At 41.1% G+C, this 17,198-nt stretch overlaps 1 protein-coding gene and 2 pseudogenes across 1 annotated transcript; 2 read left to right on the top strand and 1 right to left on the bottom strand.

Annotated features, from left to right (window-relative positions):
* Positions 1–39: 39 nt before the first annotated feature.
* Positions 40–468, bottom strand: LOC117241255 (the record flags this gene model as incomplete). Its single annotated transcript, XM_033507219.1, has 1 exon — positions 40–468. A coding segment is annotated over exon 1 (429 nt), but the record flags the coding sequence as incomplete, so codon positions are not given.
* Positions 469–1,218: 750 nt separating this feature from the next.
* Positions 1,219–3,318, top strand: LOC117241251 (annotated as a pseudogene).
* A 3,847-nt stretch (positions 3,319–7,165) lies between these two features.
* LOC117241253 lies at positions 7,166–14,402 on the top strand (annotated as a pseudogene).
* Positions 14,403–17,198: the final 2,796 nt, after the last annotated feature.

The following is a 17,198-nucleotide window of genomic DNA, read 5'->3' as shown; positions in this document are numbered from 1 at the left end:
TCGACGATGATTAATCATGCTCAACGCGTTCATCTGTGCCTGCAACTGTGATATTTGCTCGCTCAACACGTTGATTGCGGCGGCCATTGGTTCGTATACTCCAGCGTTTTGCGCTGGTGGGTCCATTACTGCTGTTACCCGGGCGGTGCGCTGAAAATCCTCCGTGAATTCTTCAGCGATCAGGTCCGCCTGCCGCAATAACCTTTCTGGGTCCGAATCGTCGACTGCCGCGAGGACACGCCTGATGCGGGCGGGTAATCGGTTCCTCCACAGCGTGAGGGTAAAATCATCGGGCGTGGCGGGGCTGGAGAGTTTTTTTAAGTGTTGGTAAAACTGGGATGGCTTTCTATCTCCCATCTCCTCGCTTTCCACCAACTTCTTTATCCGAGTCGCGTCCGTATCGGATAATTTGCGAATGAGCGCATGTTTTAATTTCTCGTAGCGTCCGATGTCCGGAGGGTTCGTCATTAGGTCTTCGACGTCCTGGAGCTGTTGATCGTTGAGACATTTTGCCAGCGTCACGTACTTAATGGTGTCTTCCGTAATTCGCGCTGCCTCGAATTATCTCTCCAGAAGGGCAAACCATGCCGCCGTGTTCGTGGGTAGCAGTGGAGACATGCTGATCACCTGGCTGGCTATGGTCCCCTGTGTATTACTTTCCATCGTCGCGGTGCACTCAAAATCGGTGGTTAAAAACGATAGCACTATCACGGTCACCTCTTTCACTAAATATCACGTTAAAGCACGTCGGGGTCACCAGTTTGAGGTGGTATGGTGATGGGTGCGTAAGGAACTACTCTTGGTGTTTTTAACGAACAATAGTTTAATTAGAACTAATCAACAATCAGAGTTAACAATTAACAACTAACAATTACACTTAACAGACACTAGGTAACAACTAACAAATAACGATAGACACCGAGAGATCATTCGACGCGTTGCTATGCAAATAGTACCGAGGAGTTACACATTTAATGGCGCAAGACAGACTGACTCTGCTTTTGTTTCGGATCGCGCAGATTCTTCCCTTCGTAGCCCATCGATATCCCCCACTAGCGTGCATTCATTAGATGTGCCGCCAGTGCTGGCACGTGTATGCTGTTCCGAGAATTCGGCGGAAAGAGTGTGAAGATACCGATGGTACATTGGGCACGTCGGTGTTGCGCTTTGGGGGCGTCGCGCTTTGCATCCGGAGCCGTTGAAAAGTTCCGTGGCCCGTGCCGCCACAGATCTATAAATTTTAATATATTATACAAAATTATTCAATTAGTTTTCATTATTAGAGCAGCAATCAGTACATGTTAACAACAAAATTATGTACCATATCGTCGTTCACTGCTATGGGTATTTGGGGTCTTACAAAAAAGAGAGGTGACAACGAAGCAATCATAACTACAAAAGAAGTTCTAATAGCAAAAGCCGATGCATTATACGAGCAAGAACAATACCAGGAAATACATGACCCTCTAATAAATTATAAAGTAATGACATTATGTATATCACTTATAAATGTAGATAATAAAATTGAATATTTTTATAGGATAGCGGTGATATTGAAATTATATGGCGTTTGTGTAGAGCAATGTATAAATTGTCTAAAATTGTGAGTGAAGTGGATGGAAAGAAATTAATTTTCGGAGCTTATGATTTAATACTTGAAGCACTTGAGATAAAAGAGGATAATTGGGCTGCACACAAATGAGCATCGATTCTCCTTAATTCTAAGACTCTTTATGAAGGAGTAAAAGCACAAATAAAAGAGTCATATAATATTAAGAAACATATGCTGGTATATTTCATGATAATATATTAATATATTAATATATATATATATATATATATGTCGGAGATGAAAGAACACCGGAGCCTTTGGAATTTTGGATAATCCCGCAACATTGTAACCTAGAGTCTACTATAGCTGTAATTGAACAATTGTAGTTATTCAACCCGATTGTAATTATTCGAGAATTGTGATAATGAGCTTGGGCTCGAGGCGACAGTCAGTCGCCGAACGTAGCCGCGGTCACGGGATGAACGCTTTGCCTAACAAAGGTATGGAGCAATTCTATAGCTCTCCTTAAAAGAAATATTTGTGGCGACACGCGACAGTAAACATTCCAACGGTTTCTGTCCCGTGGCTCGCCACGTGCAGACCCTATTCTTCGAGTAAGATGATTGCCAGATGTCGATGCGTCTCCGCAGTACATGTTCGGCTAGCTCGAGGGCCCGTTATAAATCTTAAGGTTTAGTTAACTAAAGTCCTTCAAACAGACAAACGGTCTTTGTCCCAACTACGGGAAGATAGGGGAGACATATTTTTCAACGAGCGGCGTCTCCCACTAACAACTTGCCCTCGAGGGCGGCTAGCATCCTTTTCTAACCACCGATATGGAGATTGACCAATTAGCAGCAACGTCAATTTCCCTTACTTTCTGAACGAAGGCTTTTCTCGACGAATCCGATGATCTCGTATCCTTAGACACACCCCGTTATAGTTTTCCTGTGTGGCATCATCGGGCCGGGAAAGGCATTCTCGCTCGCGATCTCATCGATCAAAGAGTAACGCTTTCGCGATCAGTGATTATTCTCAGACTTGGACTTTGTGAGTACGTTCTGTTGTCATCCCGTTGGCCGCGGCTTCGTTATTTAGCCCGAGAGCATCGTCACTAGTGTCGCGAGTGCCGAACCGCCGTGATCAATTCTTAAGACTGTAATAATTCTATCATTGTAATAAACTACGCCTGTGTGTACCATATCAATGGCTAATCCTCGAGAAGATTCATTTGACGCCCACAACCCCATTTCCAGTGATGATCCGACATATATATATATACTTATAAATATTTCATTCCCTGACACAATGTCAAGCAATTGTATCGAATATGTTTAATGTCGCAGAGAGCAATGGAACTAAATCCAAAAGAACCAACACTTATGTACGTGCTTGGTACTTGGTGCTATCAAGTTTCTGATTTAACATGGTATCAAAGAAAAATTGCATCTGTAATATTTGGAGAACCGCCATCTTCATCATTCGAGGAAGCTCTAAAATATTTTGAATCTGCAGAGGAAATTGATCCCAATTTCTATAGTCAAAATTTATTAATGTTGGGAAAAACCTACTTAAAATAAAATTAAAAAGAGCTAGCTACGAAATATTTAAAAATGGCCCTTGATTATCCTGCAAAGAACGAAGATGATCGAGATGCTAAACAGGAAGCGCAGAAGTTGTTAAAGAAATTTTAACAAACTGGACAGAAGTTATAACCTATTATATGATAAATTGGAATTGAAGGGATAGAAGGGATAAAGAAAAATTTAGAATCTATCGTTTAAGTAGAAGTATAAAGTTTATTTACTATAATGTACAATACAACTTATGTGTGATGAGCCTGTTATAGACAACATCTATTTACAGTTCCCAAGTAAAGTAAGTAGTAGTTCCCATATGAAGTAGTCCCCAAGTCTAATTTGTTTAGCGATCAGGAGAGTATTCTTCTTCTTCTTCTTCTTCTTCTTCTTCTTGTTCATCTTCATTCGTATTCCTGCGACGCCCCAGAATTGCTTCTGCTTGCAACCTGGTGAGCAACTGGAGATATGGACGTGCTGCTGGGCTGCCTGATCTTCGTCCCGTCCTTCCCGTCAGATGGTATAAAAGGTAGCGATGCAGGCCAAATTCCGAGATGAATTCACCACATGGGCAAATAAAGCTCACCATAACGTAATTCGGTGGTAAACTGTCTGGAGATTGTGTTCTGATGTGCAAGCTATTGTAACCAAGCGGGCACTCTCCCATCGTTTTGTTATAAGGCACGATCTGGAAAAATAAAATTAAGATAGGTAAATGAAAAATAAACAAATAATAAATAAGGAAATAAAATAAATAATTTCAAACAAATTGTTTGAAAAATCAGTGGAAGAAACGATTTGAAGGAAATAAAATACTTACTGCTCCAAGTGTGGTGAAGATGTATAAGGACGCTTTCGATCGCGAAGCGCTTCCAAACGTGAAGAACTTTCGAACTCGAAGTACTTCCAAATGCGAAGAAGAATCTGGAAAAATAAAATTAAGATATATAAATAAAAAATAAATAAATAATAAATAAGGAAATAAAATAAATAATTTCAAACAAATTGTTTGAAAAATCAGTGGAAGAAACGATTTGAAGGAAATAAAATACTTACTGCTCCAAGTGTGGTGAAGATGTATAAGGACGCTTGCAATCGCGAAGCGCTTCCAAACACCAAGAACTTTCGAACGTCGAGAATTTTCAAACGTCAAGAACTTCGAAGCGTCAAGAACTTTCAAACGTTCTGTTCGATAGTCGAATTGGGAATGTGATCTCCGAGCTAGTTGTCGGGCTTATATAGACGCCATTTCGCTTCATGTTTGCCACCATTGCCTGGGTTAAGACTCTTAAGGGGACCTTATTAACAGGCTGGTAAAGCCTAAGCAGTTGTTCATTTGTTTGGTGTATGAAACACGGTTTAAAGGACAGACGTATTGTGCAGCAGGTATGCGAAACCTTCTTAATTACGAAAAGTCCGAGAATGCTTCTGAGAATATACAATGACAACAGAGTTGGGGGAAAGTGCGATTCTTATTTATTTTTGCCCCTTTAATGAGGGTCATAACACCGGTCCGCACCTTTGTTAGACGGATCGCCCGTCCCGTTGACCGTGGCTACGTTGGGCGGCAGGCTGTCGCCCCGAGCCAAAGTTCACCGTCATGAATCCCGAACAGTTACCATCTGCTTGGATAACTGCGATTGTTTCATTACGGCTATAGTAGACTCTAGATTACAATGTTAGGAGGTTCGGAGGGGCCCCGGCGTCCTTTCGTCTCCGACATATTGAAACATTGAACGATACATCTACCATCGCCTTATTATTTCTTATGCATTAATTACACAATCGTCGTATTAAGTATATAGTAAGTACAGCAGAGAAATATTTGATCGATATAGTTGTCGGTCGCTTGAGCTATTCCGATGATTATATTGTAAATATCGTTGGCTTTGAATATATTTTATCATCAAGGGACAGCTTCTTATTGTTGGTATTTGGTGGAGGGTTACGATGACGAGTGGTAAACTCCTTCTAGGTAGGTTCAGGGAGAGGACAAGAGGTAGCTATATAATTCAAAAGCATTAATAGTTCCCGTTTTCTTTCTGCTTGAAAGAATGATTTATTGTCATTAGCCGATTTTGCGAAAATTTGTTGAAAAATTTGCGGCTAATTTTCCCTTCAAAGTGTTCTAAAAAAGTGAAAAATTGAAATTTCGAAAAACCCTCCCAGCGTTACCTGGGGAAAACTGTTACCTAACGAATGAACTTTGAGTTTTTGATTTCAGATGATGCAGCACCAAGTTATGAGCAATTCTACTTTTTTCCGAGACACGTCCGAATAATTACTGCCATTGCCGTATTTTTTAATATTTCTCCGTGAAAATTTTATACAATATTCTTCGAATGTCATACTTTAATGTACTATTGGTTTTAATAAAGAGTATCTAGAGCCAATCTACCTAAAAAGTTTTGATAAATTCCCATATATCGCGTTATTTCTGTTCGTACTATACCAGGATGGACGGCATTCACTGTAACACCAGTTCCTATATGACATAAAAAATAATGCTTTATCGATTGTATTAATTATTCAAAAATAAATTTTATTTTCTGTTAAAATGACAAAACCTTTCAATTTATTTGCCAATTCCTTTGTAAATAAAATATTAGCTAATTTGCTCTGTGCATATGCTTCGCCAGGCTCATAGGTTTTCTCATTATTCAAATCGTCGAATTTAATTTTGCCACGCTTGTGTGCACTACTTGAAACATTTACAATCCTTGATGGTGCAGAATCTTTTAAAGTGTCTAACAATAAATTTGTTAGTAATAAGTGTCCTATATGATTCACACCAAATTGCAATTCAATTCCTTCTTGGGTATACATCTTAGGACATCTTATTACTCCTGCATTATTTATAAGAATGTGAAGCTTTCTTTTCTTGTGTTCTACAATGGAAACAGATAATACAAATTATGCTATAGATCTATTGATTTAGATATAATAAGTTCAGGAAGAATTTCTTCCCACTTTAGTATTCAAAAATAGATGAACACTTTATACATATAACAAAGCTATGTTATTTCATTTCATTTCATACTCTAACATAGGATATGGTATATATCTTTCTTAAATTGCTCTGCAAAATCCCTAATACTTTTTTGAGATACTAGATCACATGGTCTACAATAAACATATTTATTGCTACTTTCTACTACTATGTCACGGCGTGTCTAAAAAAATGATCATTAATTTTATAAGGTTTTGAAACAGCCGCAAACATTTTTCTAAATAAATAAAACTGCACCAATAATTAACGGCAATTTTTTAGAAATAATCAATAGCATTAATTATCAATAATTTAGTAAAACATTGTACGATTTGTTTTTTCCTTCAAGTAATATACAATGTAAACGGCATAACTGAATTTGTAACAATTCAATCATGAAACAAATATACAATAGATTTTGATAATATTGATTAAAATGCAATAGTCCATTTCTATATATTATAATTTTTCTTAGTTTATTGTCATTGTTAATTTATATTATTTTAATCATAATTAATCATAATTCATCATAATTAATTCGGATTCTGTTTCGAATACATGTCAAGTCATGGATATGGATGATTCAAAATAAAGAGCGAAATTTAATACTCAGAAACGTGTAATGTATTTATCGCAAATATAAAATTCTATACTTTATATTTTATATAATTGATCGTATTTGATCGTATCAGACAGTAACAGAAAATAGATGAAGACACACACACGCGCGCACACAACATCTTTACGATAAATCGAATTGAAAATATCGAGTTTTCAGTATCGAATCTGTCAATGCTGTTAATGTTTGCGTACTTCATTCGATTCTCATCTGACGTGGAATTTTCTAATTTTGCTGTCAGAATTACATCTGTCATAATTAATCAAATCTGAACACGTTGTATATTGTACAAATTTTTTATTTTTTTTCTGTAAATACTATAATTTAATATGTCGTTACGGAGAGCGTTATTCGTTCTCAGAGATATAAAAGTATTACAAAGAACGCTTATTCATAGAAGATTTCAATTCACACATTTCAAAGGTTTGGAATTATATCTAAGCACGATTTTATTTTTTATTACTTTTCTATTATTGCATAAGATTTTTAAACTTCGTTACAACCAGAGAAATTTTCTAATTTTAGTCGATATTAGCTTTAACTTGATAATCTGACCGCTTGCAAATTGTAAGTGCAATGTTAATATTAATGATCTGAGGTGGTATGGTGATAGGTGCGTAAGGAACTACTCTTGGTGTTTTTAACGAACAATAGTTTAATTAGAACTAATCAACAATCAGAGTTAACAATTAACAACTAACAATTACACTTAACAGACAATAGGTAACAACTAACAAATAACGATAGACACCGAGAGATCATTCGACGCGTTGCTATGCAAATAGTACCGAGGAGTTACACATTTAATGGTACAAGACAGACTGACTCTGCTTTTGTTTCAGATCGCGCAGATTCTTCCCTTCGTAGCCCATCGATATCCCCCATTTGCGTGCATTCATTAGATGTGCCGCCAGTGCTGGCACGTGTATGCTCTTCCGATTCGGCGGAAAGAGTGTGAAGATATCGATGGTACATTGGGCACGTCGGTGTTGCGCTTTGGCGGCGTCGCGCTTTGCATCCGGAGCCGTTGAAAAGTTCCGTGGCCCGTGCCGCCACAGTACCCCCTTACCAGTGATAACGCTATATAAATGAAAAATGTATAAATGTTACAGGCAAGGGTGCACGTTCGTCGGCTCCTAACGCCTATCCGAGACCCGCCTGAAACCAATCAGGAAATCGAACTCTCCTGCCCGCGCGTGTGGTGTGATGAACTCTTGAGTCCCCTTCGCTTTGTTCGTTTCGGGCACCGGTCGGTATTGTTACATTGCGCTTTTCCGTGCTATGGTGTTCAATATTATCGTTAAATAGAAATGCGGGTTTCAATCGGTCTATGGACACTATTACGTTTTTATTATTTATTTTAATAGTGAAGGTCTTTTTTCCTCGCTCTATAACCTGATACGGCCCGTCGGAGGGTGGTTGTAAGGGGTCTCCGATGGCGTCGCGACGCAGAAATACATAAGGCGATGTTTCGAGGTCGCGGAACACGAAGGTTCTCTTTTCGCCGTGTCGCGTAATAGGATGAGGCCTGATTTTTCCTATTCGGTCTTTTAGGCGACTTGCGAATTCCGAATTGGCCTGTTGTTTAGTCGGTATAAAAAATTCTGCCGGCAATCGTATGCCGGTGCCATAAACCATTTCGGCTGCCGTCGCGTTTAGGTCCTCTTTAATAGCAGCTCGTATGCCTAATAGATCTATCGGCAAGATATCCACCCAGTTGCTCGTATCGTGGCATTTGATTGCTGCTTTTAGTTGTCGGTGCAGGCGCTCTACCATCCCGTTGGACGCGGGGTGATAGGCTGTCGTGCGCAAATGTCTGATGCCGAGCAACCGGCATAGTTCGTTAAATAGGTTCGACTCGAACTGGCGTCCTGGATCGGTCGTTATTTTTAAAGGCACGCCGAAACGAGATATCCACGTGGAAAGGAGAGCCGAAGCGACGGTTGCCGCCTCCATGTCGGCGATGGGAATGGCTTCGGGCCAACGCGAAAAACGGTCGATACACGTTAGACAATATCGGTAGCCTTTTGAATATGGCATCGCGATAATGTCTATGTGTAAGTGTTCGAAACGGCCCGCTAACTCTCCGAATATTCCGACGGGTGAGGATACGTGCCTGGTGACTTTACATTGTTGACACGGAATACATTGTCGTGTCCAATTTCGGGAGTCCTTGTTTATGGGCGGCCAGACGAAACGCGTCGTCACCAGGTTTTGAGTGGCACGTATCCCTGGTTGGGAAAGTCCATGGAGCGAATTAAATACGTCGCGCCGCAAGGATTTCGTTACGTACGGTCGTACAAAGTCACCCGATACGTCGCAATATATTTCTACGTCGTGATCGGGGAAACGTATTTTCTTTAACCGTAGCGCGGATGTACCGGAGTTGACGATGTTGCTTAGTTCTTTGTCGGCTTCTTGCGCGGCGGCGAGAGCTCGATGGTCCACAGACTTTCCTATCGCTTCGATGCGGGACAGAGCGTCGGCAACATTATTGTCTAACCCCTTGATATATCTTATGTCGGTAGTGAATTGTCCGATGTAATCTAGTTGCCGGAATTGTCGCGGCGAACACTTATCAGGATCTTGGTTGAACGCATATGTAAGGGGTTTATGATCGGTGTAAATTATAAAATTTCTCCCTTCAATGGCGTGTCGAAATCGCTTTACCGCAGTGTACATAGCGAGTAATTCGCGGTCGTACGCGCTGTACTTTCGCTGCGCGGAGTTCAACGGTTTGGTAAGGAAACCTAACGGCTGCCAAGAGTCGTTGACGCGTTGCTGGAGGACCGCTCCTATTTCATAGTCGGATGCGTCTACCGCGAGGCTAACAGGTGCGCCAGGTATCGGATGCGCTAACATCGTGGCGTTAGCGAGGGCGCGTTTCGACTCGCGGAAGCTGGCTTCGGATTGCTCTGTCCATTTGATGGGCGCGTTGCCCTTTTTTCCTCCTTTTAATAGGTCGTTTAGGGGTTGAAAAATTTTTGCGGCCCCCGGTATGAAACGTCGGTAGAAATTAATCATACCGAGGTACCTGCGTAGTGATTTAACGGTCCCGGGGAGCGGTACTTCTACAATAGCGTCAACGCGTTCGGCTAGCGGCTTTATCCCGTCGGCGTTTACGGTGTGTCCCAAGAATGTGATTTCGTTCACACCGAATTCGCACTTTACTGGGTTGATGACTACGCCATACTCGTTTAAGCGTTCAAACAAAACCCGAAGGTGTTCGCGATGTTGTTCTTCGGTTTCGGATGCGATTAAGAAATCGTCTATGTAAGCGAACACGAAGTCCAGACCACGGGTAATTTCGTCAACGAATCTTTGACACGTTTGTGCGGCGTTTCGAAGCCCAAACATCATGTTGGTTGCTTCGAAAAGTCCGAAAGGTGTCGTGATCGCGGTTTTCTTAACGTCTTCTGGCGCGATCGGGATTTGGTAGTAAGCGCGGACAAGGTCGATTTTTAAGTAGACACGCTTACCGTACAGATGTTGCGCGGAATCTTCGATATGTGGTGGGGAGTACCTGTCGGGTATGGTGCGAGCGTTCAACGCACGATAGTCGCCGCATGGTCGTAGACTTCCGTCCTTCTTTGGGGCGACATGCAGGGGTGATGCCCATGGACTCTTCGATGGCCGCATCACTCCTTGCTCGATCATTGTTGCGAAATCCGCCTTGACTTGCTTGAGACGATCCGGTGCGAGACGTCGAGGTTTACTGTAGACGGGTGGCCCGGGTGTGGTTTCAATATGGTGTACCACACTGTGTCGGATTTTCTCTCGTCCGAAGGCCGGTGGACGAGTTAGATCCGGAAACTCCGCCAATAGTCGATGGTAGACCGATTCGCCGATTACGGTTTTGATGGATATTTCTTCCGTCGTGGCAGCGTATCCCCTTGTTGATAATTGGGTTGTCGTGTCGAGGAGTTGTTTGTTTCGCGGGTCCACGAGCAACCCATAATGGCTTAAAAAATCTACGCCTATGATAGGCGTTTGAACGTCAGCAATTACGAAGTTCCACTCGAAGGCTCGTCTTAGGGACAGGTTAAGGCCAATCGTAGTGGTACCATACGTTGCGATGCGCGTCCCCAGTTGGCCGCGAATAGTTCGTACGCGTTTTTCTTGACGTGCCTATGGATTTTACTGCGGGGGTATACGCTGATGTCGGCGCCGGTGTCTACAAGGGAAGAGATCTTCGTTCCCTTGTCCGTAACGAAGATGCGGCGGGAACTCAGGCCGTCGTCTTCTGCCGCGTCTACGGACGGCTGGTCTCGTTTCCCGACTTCCACGTGCATGGGAAACGACAGCTCCTTGCGCGTTCTCCGAACTTTGCATGATAGAAACACAGACCGTCTTGCCGTGGCCGATCTCGCGAGCGCGAACGTCGGTGGTATCGCGAACGCGAGCGTGATCGTGATCGTGGTCGACGATGATTAATCATGCTCAACGCGTTCATCTGTGCCTGCAACTGTGATATTTGCTCGCTCAACACGTTGATTGCGGCGGCCATTGGTTCGTATACTCCAGGGTTTTGCGCTGGTGGGTCCATTACTGCCGTTACCCGGGCGGTGCGCTGAAAATCCTCCGTGAATTCTTCAGCGATCAGGTCCGCCTGCCGCAATAACCTTTCTGGGTCCGAATCGTCGACTGCCGCGAGGACACGCCTGATGCGGGCGGGTAATCGGTTCCTCCACAGCGTGAGGGTAAAATCATCGGGCGTGGCGGGGCTTTTTTTAAGTGTTGGTAAAACTGGGATGGCTTTCTATCTCCCATCTCCTCGCTTTCCACCAACTTCTTTATCCGAGTCGCGTCCGTATCGGATAATTTGCGAATGAGCGCATGTTTTATTTTCTCGTAGCGTCCGATGTCCGGAGGGTTCGTCATTAGGTCTTCGACGTCCTGGAGCTGTTGATCGTTGAGACATTTTGCCAGCGTCACGTACTTAATGGTGTCTTCCGTAATTCGCGCTGCCTCGAATTATCTCTCCAGAAGGGCAAACCATGCCGCCGTGTTCGTGGGTAGCAGTGGAGCCATGCTGATCACCTGGCTGGCTATGGTTCCCTGTGTATTACTTTCCATCGTCGCGGTGCACTCAAAATCGGTGGTTAAAAACGATAGCACTATCACGGTCACCTCTTTCACTAAATATCACGTTAAATCACGTCGGGGTCACCAGTTTGAGGTGGTATGGTGATGGGTGCGTAAGGAACTACTCTTGGTGTTTTTAACGAACAATAGTTTAATTAGAACTAATCAACAATCAGAGTTAACAATTAACAACTAACAATTACACTTAACAGACAATAGGTAACAACTAACAAACAACGATAGACACCGAGAGATCATTCGACGCGTTGCTATGCAAATAGTACCGAGGAGTTACACATTTAATGGCGCAAGACAGACTGACTCTGCTTTTGTTTCGGATCGCGCAGATTCTTCCCTTCGTAGCCCATCGATATCCCCCACTAGCGTGCATTCATTAGATGTGCCACCAGTGCTGGCACGTGTATGCTCTTCCGAGAATTCGGCGGAAAGAGTGTGAAGATACCGATGGTACATTGGGCACGTCGGTGTTGCGCTTTGGCGGCGTCGCGCTTTGCATCCGGAGCCGTTGAAAAGTTCCGTGGCCCGTGCCGCCACAGATCTATAAATTTTAATATATTATACAAAATTATTCAATTAGTTTTCATTATTAGAGCAGCAATCAGTACATGTTAACAACAAAATTATGTACCATATCGTCGTTCACTGCTATGGATATTTGGGGTCTTACAAAAAAGAGAGGTGACAACGAAGCAATCATAACTACAAAAGAAGTTCTAATAGCAAAAGCCGATGCATTATACGAGCAAGAACAATACCAGGAAATACATGACCTTCTAATAAATTATAAAGTAATGACATTATGTATATCGCTTATAAATGTAGATAATAAAATTGAATATTTTTATAGGATAGCGGTGATATTGAAATTATATGGCGTTTGTGTAGAGCAATGTATAAATTGTCTAAAATTGTGAGTGAAGTGGATGGAAAGAAATTAATTTTCGAAGCTTATGATTTAATACTTGAAGCACTTGAGATAAAAGAGGATAATTGGGCTGCACACAAATGAGCATCGATTCTCCTTAATTCTAAGACTCTTTATGAAGGAGTAAAAGCACAAATAAAAGAGTCATATAATATTAAGAAACATATGCTGGTATATTTCATGATAATATATTAATATATATATATATATATATATATGTCGGAGATGAAAGAACACCGGAGCCTTTGGAATTTTGGATAATCCCGCAACATTGTAACCTAGAGTCTACTATAGCTGTAATTGAACAATTGTAGTTATTCAACCCGAGTGTAATTATTCGAGAATTGTGATAATGAGCTTGGGCTCGAGGCGACAGTCAGTCGCCGAACGTAGCCGCGGTCACGGGATGAACGCTTTGCCTAACAAAGGTATGGAGTAATTCTATAGCTCTCCTTAAAAGAAATATTTGTGGCGACACGCGACAGTAAACATTCCAACGGTTTCTGTCCCGTGGCTCGCCACGTGCAGACCCTATTCTTCGAGTAAGGTGATTGCCAGATGTCGATGCGTCTCCGCAGTACATGTTCGGCTAGCCCGAGGGCCCGTTATAAATCTTAAGGTTTAGTTAACTAAAGTCCTTCAAACGGACAAACGGTCTTTGTCCCAACTACGGGAAGATAGGGGAGACATATTTTTCAACGAGCGGCGTCTCCCACTAACAACTTTCCCTCGAGGGCGGCTGGCATCCTTTTCTAACCACCGATATGGAGATTGACCAATTAGCAGCAACGTCAATTTCCCTTACTTTCTGAACGAAGGCTTTTCTCGACGAATCCGATGATCTCGTATCCTTAGACACCCGTTATAGTTTTCCTGTGTGGCATCATCGGGACGGAAAAGGCATTCTCGCTCGCGATCTCATCGATCAAAGAGTAACGCTTTCGCGATCAGTGATCATTCTCAGACTTGGACTTTGTGAGTACGTTCTGTTGTCATCCCGTTGGCCGCGGATTCGTTATTTAGCCCGAGAGCATCGTCACTGGTGTCGCGAGTGCCGAACCGCCGTGATCAATTCTTAAGACTGTAATAATTCTATCATTGTAATAAACTACGCCTGTGTGTACCATATCAATGGCTAATCCTCGAGAAGATTCATTTGACGCCCACAACCCCATTTCCAGTGATGATCCGACATATATATATATACTTATAAATATTTCATTCCCTGACACAATGTCAAGCAATTGTATCGAATATGTTTAATGTCGCAGAGAGCAATGGAACTAAATCCAAAAGAACCAACACTTATGTACGTGCTTGGTACTTGGTGCTATCAAGTTTCTGATTTAACATGGTATCAAAGAAAAATTGCATCTGTAATATTTGGAGAACCGCCATCTTCATCATTCGAGGAAGCTCTAAAATATTTTGAATCTGCAGCGGAAATTGATCCCAATTTCTATAGTCAAAATTTATTAATGTTGGGAAAAACCTACTTAAAATTAAATTAAAAAGAGCTAGCTACGAAATATTTAAAAATGGCCCTTGATTATCCTGCAAAGAACGAAGATGATCGAGATGCTCAACAGGAAGCGCAGAAGTTGTTAAAGAAATTTTAACAAACTGGACAGAAGTTATAACCTATTATATGATAAATTGGAATTGAAGGGATAGAAGGGATAAAGAAAGATTTAGAATCTATCTTTTAGGTAGAAGTATAAAGTTTATTTACTATAATGTACAATACAACTTATGTGTGATGAGCCTGTTATAGACAACATCTATTTACAGTTCCCAAGTAAAGTAAGTAGTAGTTCCCATATGAAGTAGTCCCCAAGTCTAATTAGTTTAGCGATCAGGAGAGTATTCTTCTTCTTCTTCTTCTTCTTCTTCTTCTTGTTCATCTTCATTCGTATTCCTGCGACGCCCCAGAATTGCTTCTGCTTGCAACCTGGTGAGCAACTGGAGATATGGACGTGCTGCTGGGCTGCCTGATCTTCGTCCCGTCCTTCCCGTCAGATGGTATAAAAGGTAGCGATGCAGGCCAAATTCCGAGATGAATTCACCACATGGGCAAATAAAGCTCACCATAACGTAATTCGGTGGTAAACTGTCTGGAGATTGTGTTCTGATGTGCAAGCTATTGTAACCAAGCGGGCACTCTCCCATCGTTTTGTTATAAGGCACGATCTGGAAAAATAAAATTAAGATAGGTAAATGAAAAATAAATAAATAATAAATAAGGAAATAAAATAAATAATTTCAAACAAATTGTTTGAAAAATCAGTGGAAGAAACGATTTGAAGGAAATAAAATACTTACTGCTCCAAGTGTGGTGAAGATGTATAAGGACGCTTTCAATCGCGAAGCGCTTCCAAACACCAAAAACTTTCGAACGTCGAGAATTTTCAAACGTCAAGAACTTCGAAGCGTCAAGAACTTTCAAACGTTCTGTTCGATAGTCGAATTGGGAATGTGATCTCCGAGCTAGTTGTCGGGCTTATATAGACGCCATTTCGCTTCATGTTTGCCACCATTGCCTGGGTTAAGTCTCTTAAGGGGGCCCCCTTATTAACAGGCTGGTAAAGCCCAAGCAGTTGTTCATTTGTTTGGTGTATGAAACACGGTTTAAAGGACAGACGTATTGTGCAGCAGGTATGCGAAACCTTCTTAATTACGGAAAGTCCGAGAATGCTTCTGAGAATATACAATGACAACAGAGTTGGGGGAAAGTGCGATTCTTATTTATTTTTGCCCCTTTAATGAGGGTCATAACACCGGTCCGCACCTTTGTTAGACGGATCGCCCGTCCCGTTGACCGTGGCTACGTTGGGCGGCAGGCTGTCGCCCCGAGCCAAAGTTCACCGTCATGAATCCCGAACAGTTACCATCTGCTTGGATAACTGCGATTGTTTCATTACGGCTATAGTAGACTCTAGATTACAATGTTAGGAGGTTCGGAGGGGCCCCGGCGTCCTTTCGTCTCCGACATATTGAAACATTGAACGATACATCTACCATCGCCTTATTATTTCTTATGCATTAATTACACAATCGTCGTATTAAGTATATAGTAAGTACAGCAGAGAAATATTTGATCGATATAGTTGTCGGTCGCTTGAGCTATTCCGATGATTATATTGTAAATATCGTTGGCTTTGAATATATTTTATCATCAAGGGACAGCTTCTTATTGTTGGTATTTGGCGGAGGGTTACGATGACGAGTGGTAAACTCCTTCTAGGTAGGTTCAGGGAGAGGACAAGAGGTAGCTATATAATTCAAAAGCATTAATAGTTCCCGTTTTCCTTCTGCTTGAAAGAATGATTTATTGTCATTAGCCGATTTTGCGAAAATTTGTTGAAAAATTTGCGGCTAATTTTCCCTTCAAAGTGTTCCAAAAAAGTGAAAAATTGAAATTTCGAAAACCCCTCCCAGCGTTACCTGGGGAAAACTGTTACCTAACGAATGAACTTTGAGTTTTTGATTTCAGATGATGCAGCACCAAGTTATGAGCAATTCTACTTTTTTCCGAGACACGTCCGAATAATTACTGCCATTGCCGTATTTTTTAATATTTCTCCGTGAAAATTTTATACAATATTCTTTGAATGTCATACTTTAATGTACTATTGGTTTTAATAAAGAGTATCTACAGCCAATCTACCTAAAAAGTTTTGATAAATTCCCATATATCGCGTTATTTCTGTTCGTACTATACCAGGATGGACGGCATTCACTGTAACACCAGTTCCTATATGACATAAAAAATAATGCTTTATCGATTGTATTATTTATTCAAAAATAAATTTTATTTTCTGTTAAAATGACAAAACCTTTCAATTTATTTGCCAATTCCTTTGTAAATAAAATATTAGCTAATTTGCTCTGTGCATATGCTTCGCCAGGCCCATAGGTTTTCTCATTATTCAAATCGTCGAATTTAATTTTGCCACGCTTGTGTGCACTACTTGAAACATTTACAATCCTTGATGGTGCAGAATCTTTTAAAGTGTCTAACAATAAATTTGTTAGTAATAAGTGTCCTATATGATTCACACCAAATTGCAATTCAATTCCTTCTTGGGTATACATCTTAGGACATCTTATTACTCCTGCATTATTTATAAGAATGTGAAGCTTTCTTTTCTTGTGTTCTACAATGGAAACAGATAATACAAATTATGCTATAGATCTATTGATTTAGATATAATAAGTTCAGGAAGAATTTCTTCCCAATTTAGTATTCAAAAATAGATGAACACTTTATACATATAACAAAGCTATGTTATTTCATTTCATTTCATACTCTAACATAGGATATGGTATATATCTTTCTTAAATTGCTCTGCAAAATCCCTAATACTTTTTTGAGATGCTAGATCACATGGTCTACAATAAACATATTTATTGCTACTTTCTACTACTAT

The sequence above is a fragment of the Bombus vosnesenskii genome, unplaced genomic scaffold, assembly GCF_011952255.1.
Source record: "Bombus vosnesenskii isolate JDL3184/JDL3185 unplaced genomic scaffold, Bvos_JDL3184-5_v1.1 scf7180000015533, whole genome shotgun sequence".
NCBI lineage: Eukaryota > Metazoa > Arthropoda > Insecta > Hymenoptera > Apidae > Bombus > Bombus vosnesenskii.
This window is presented reverse-complemented; position numbering and strand designations above follow the sequence as displayed.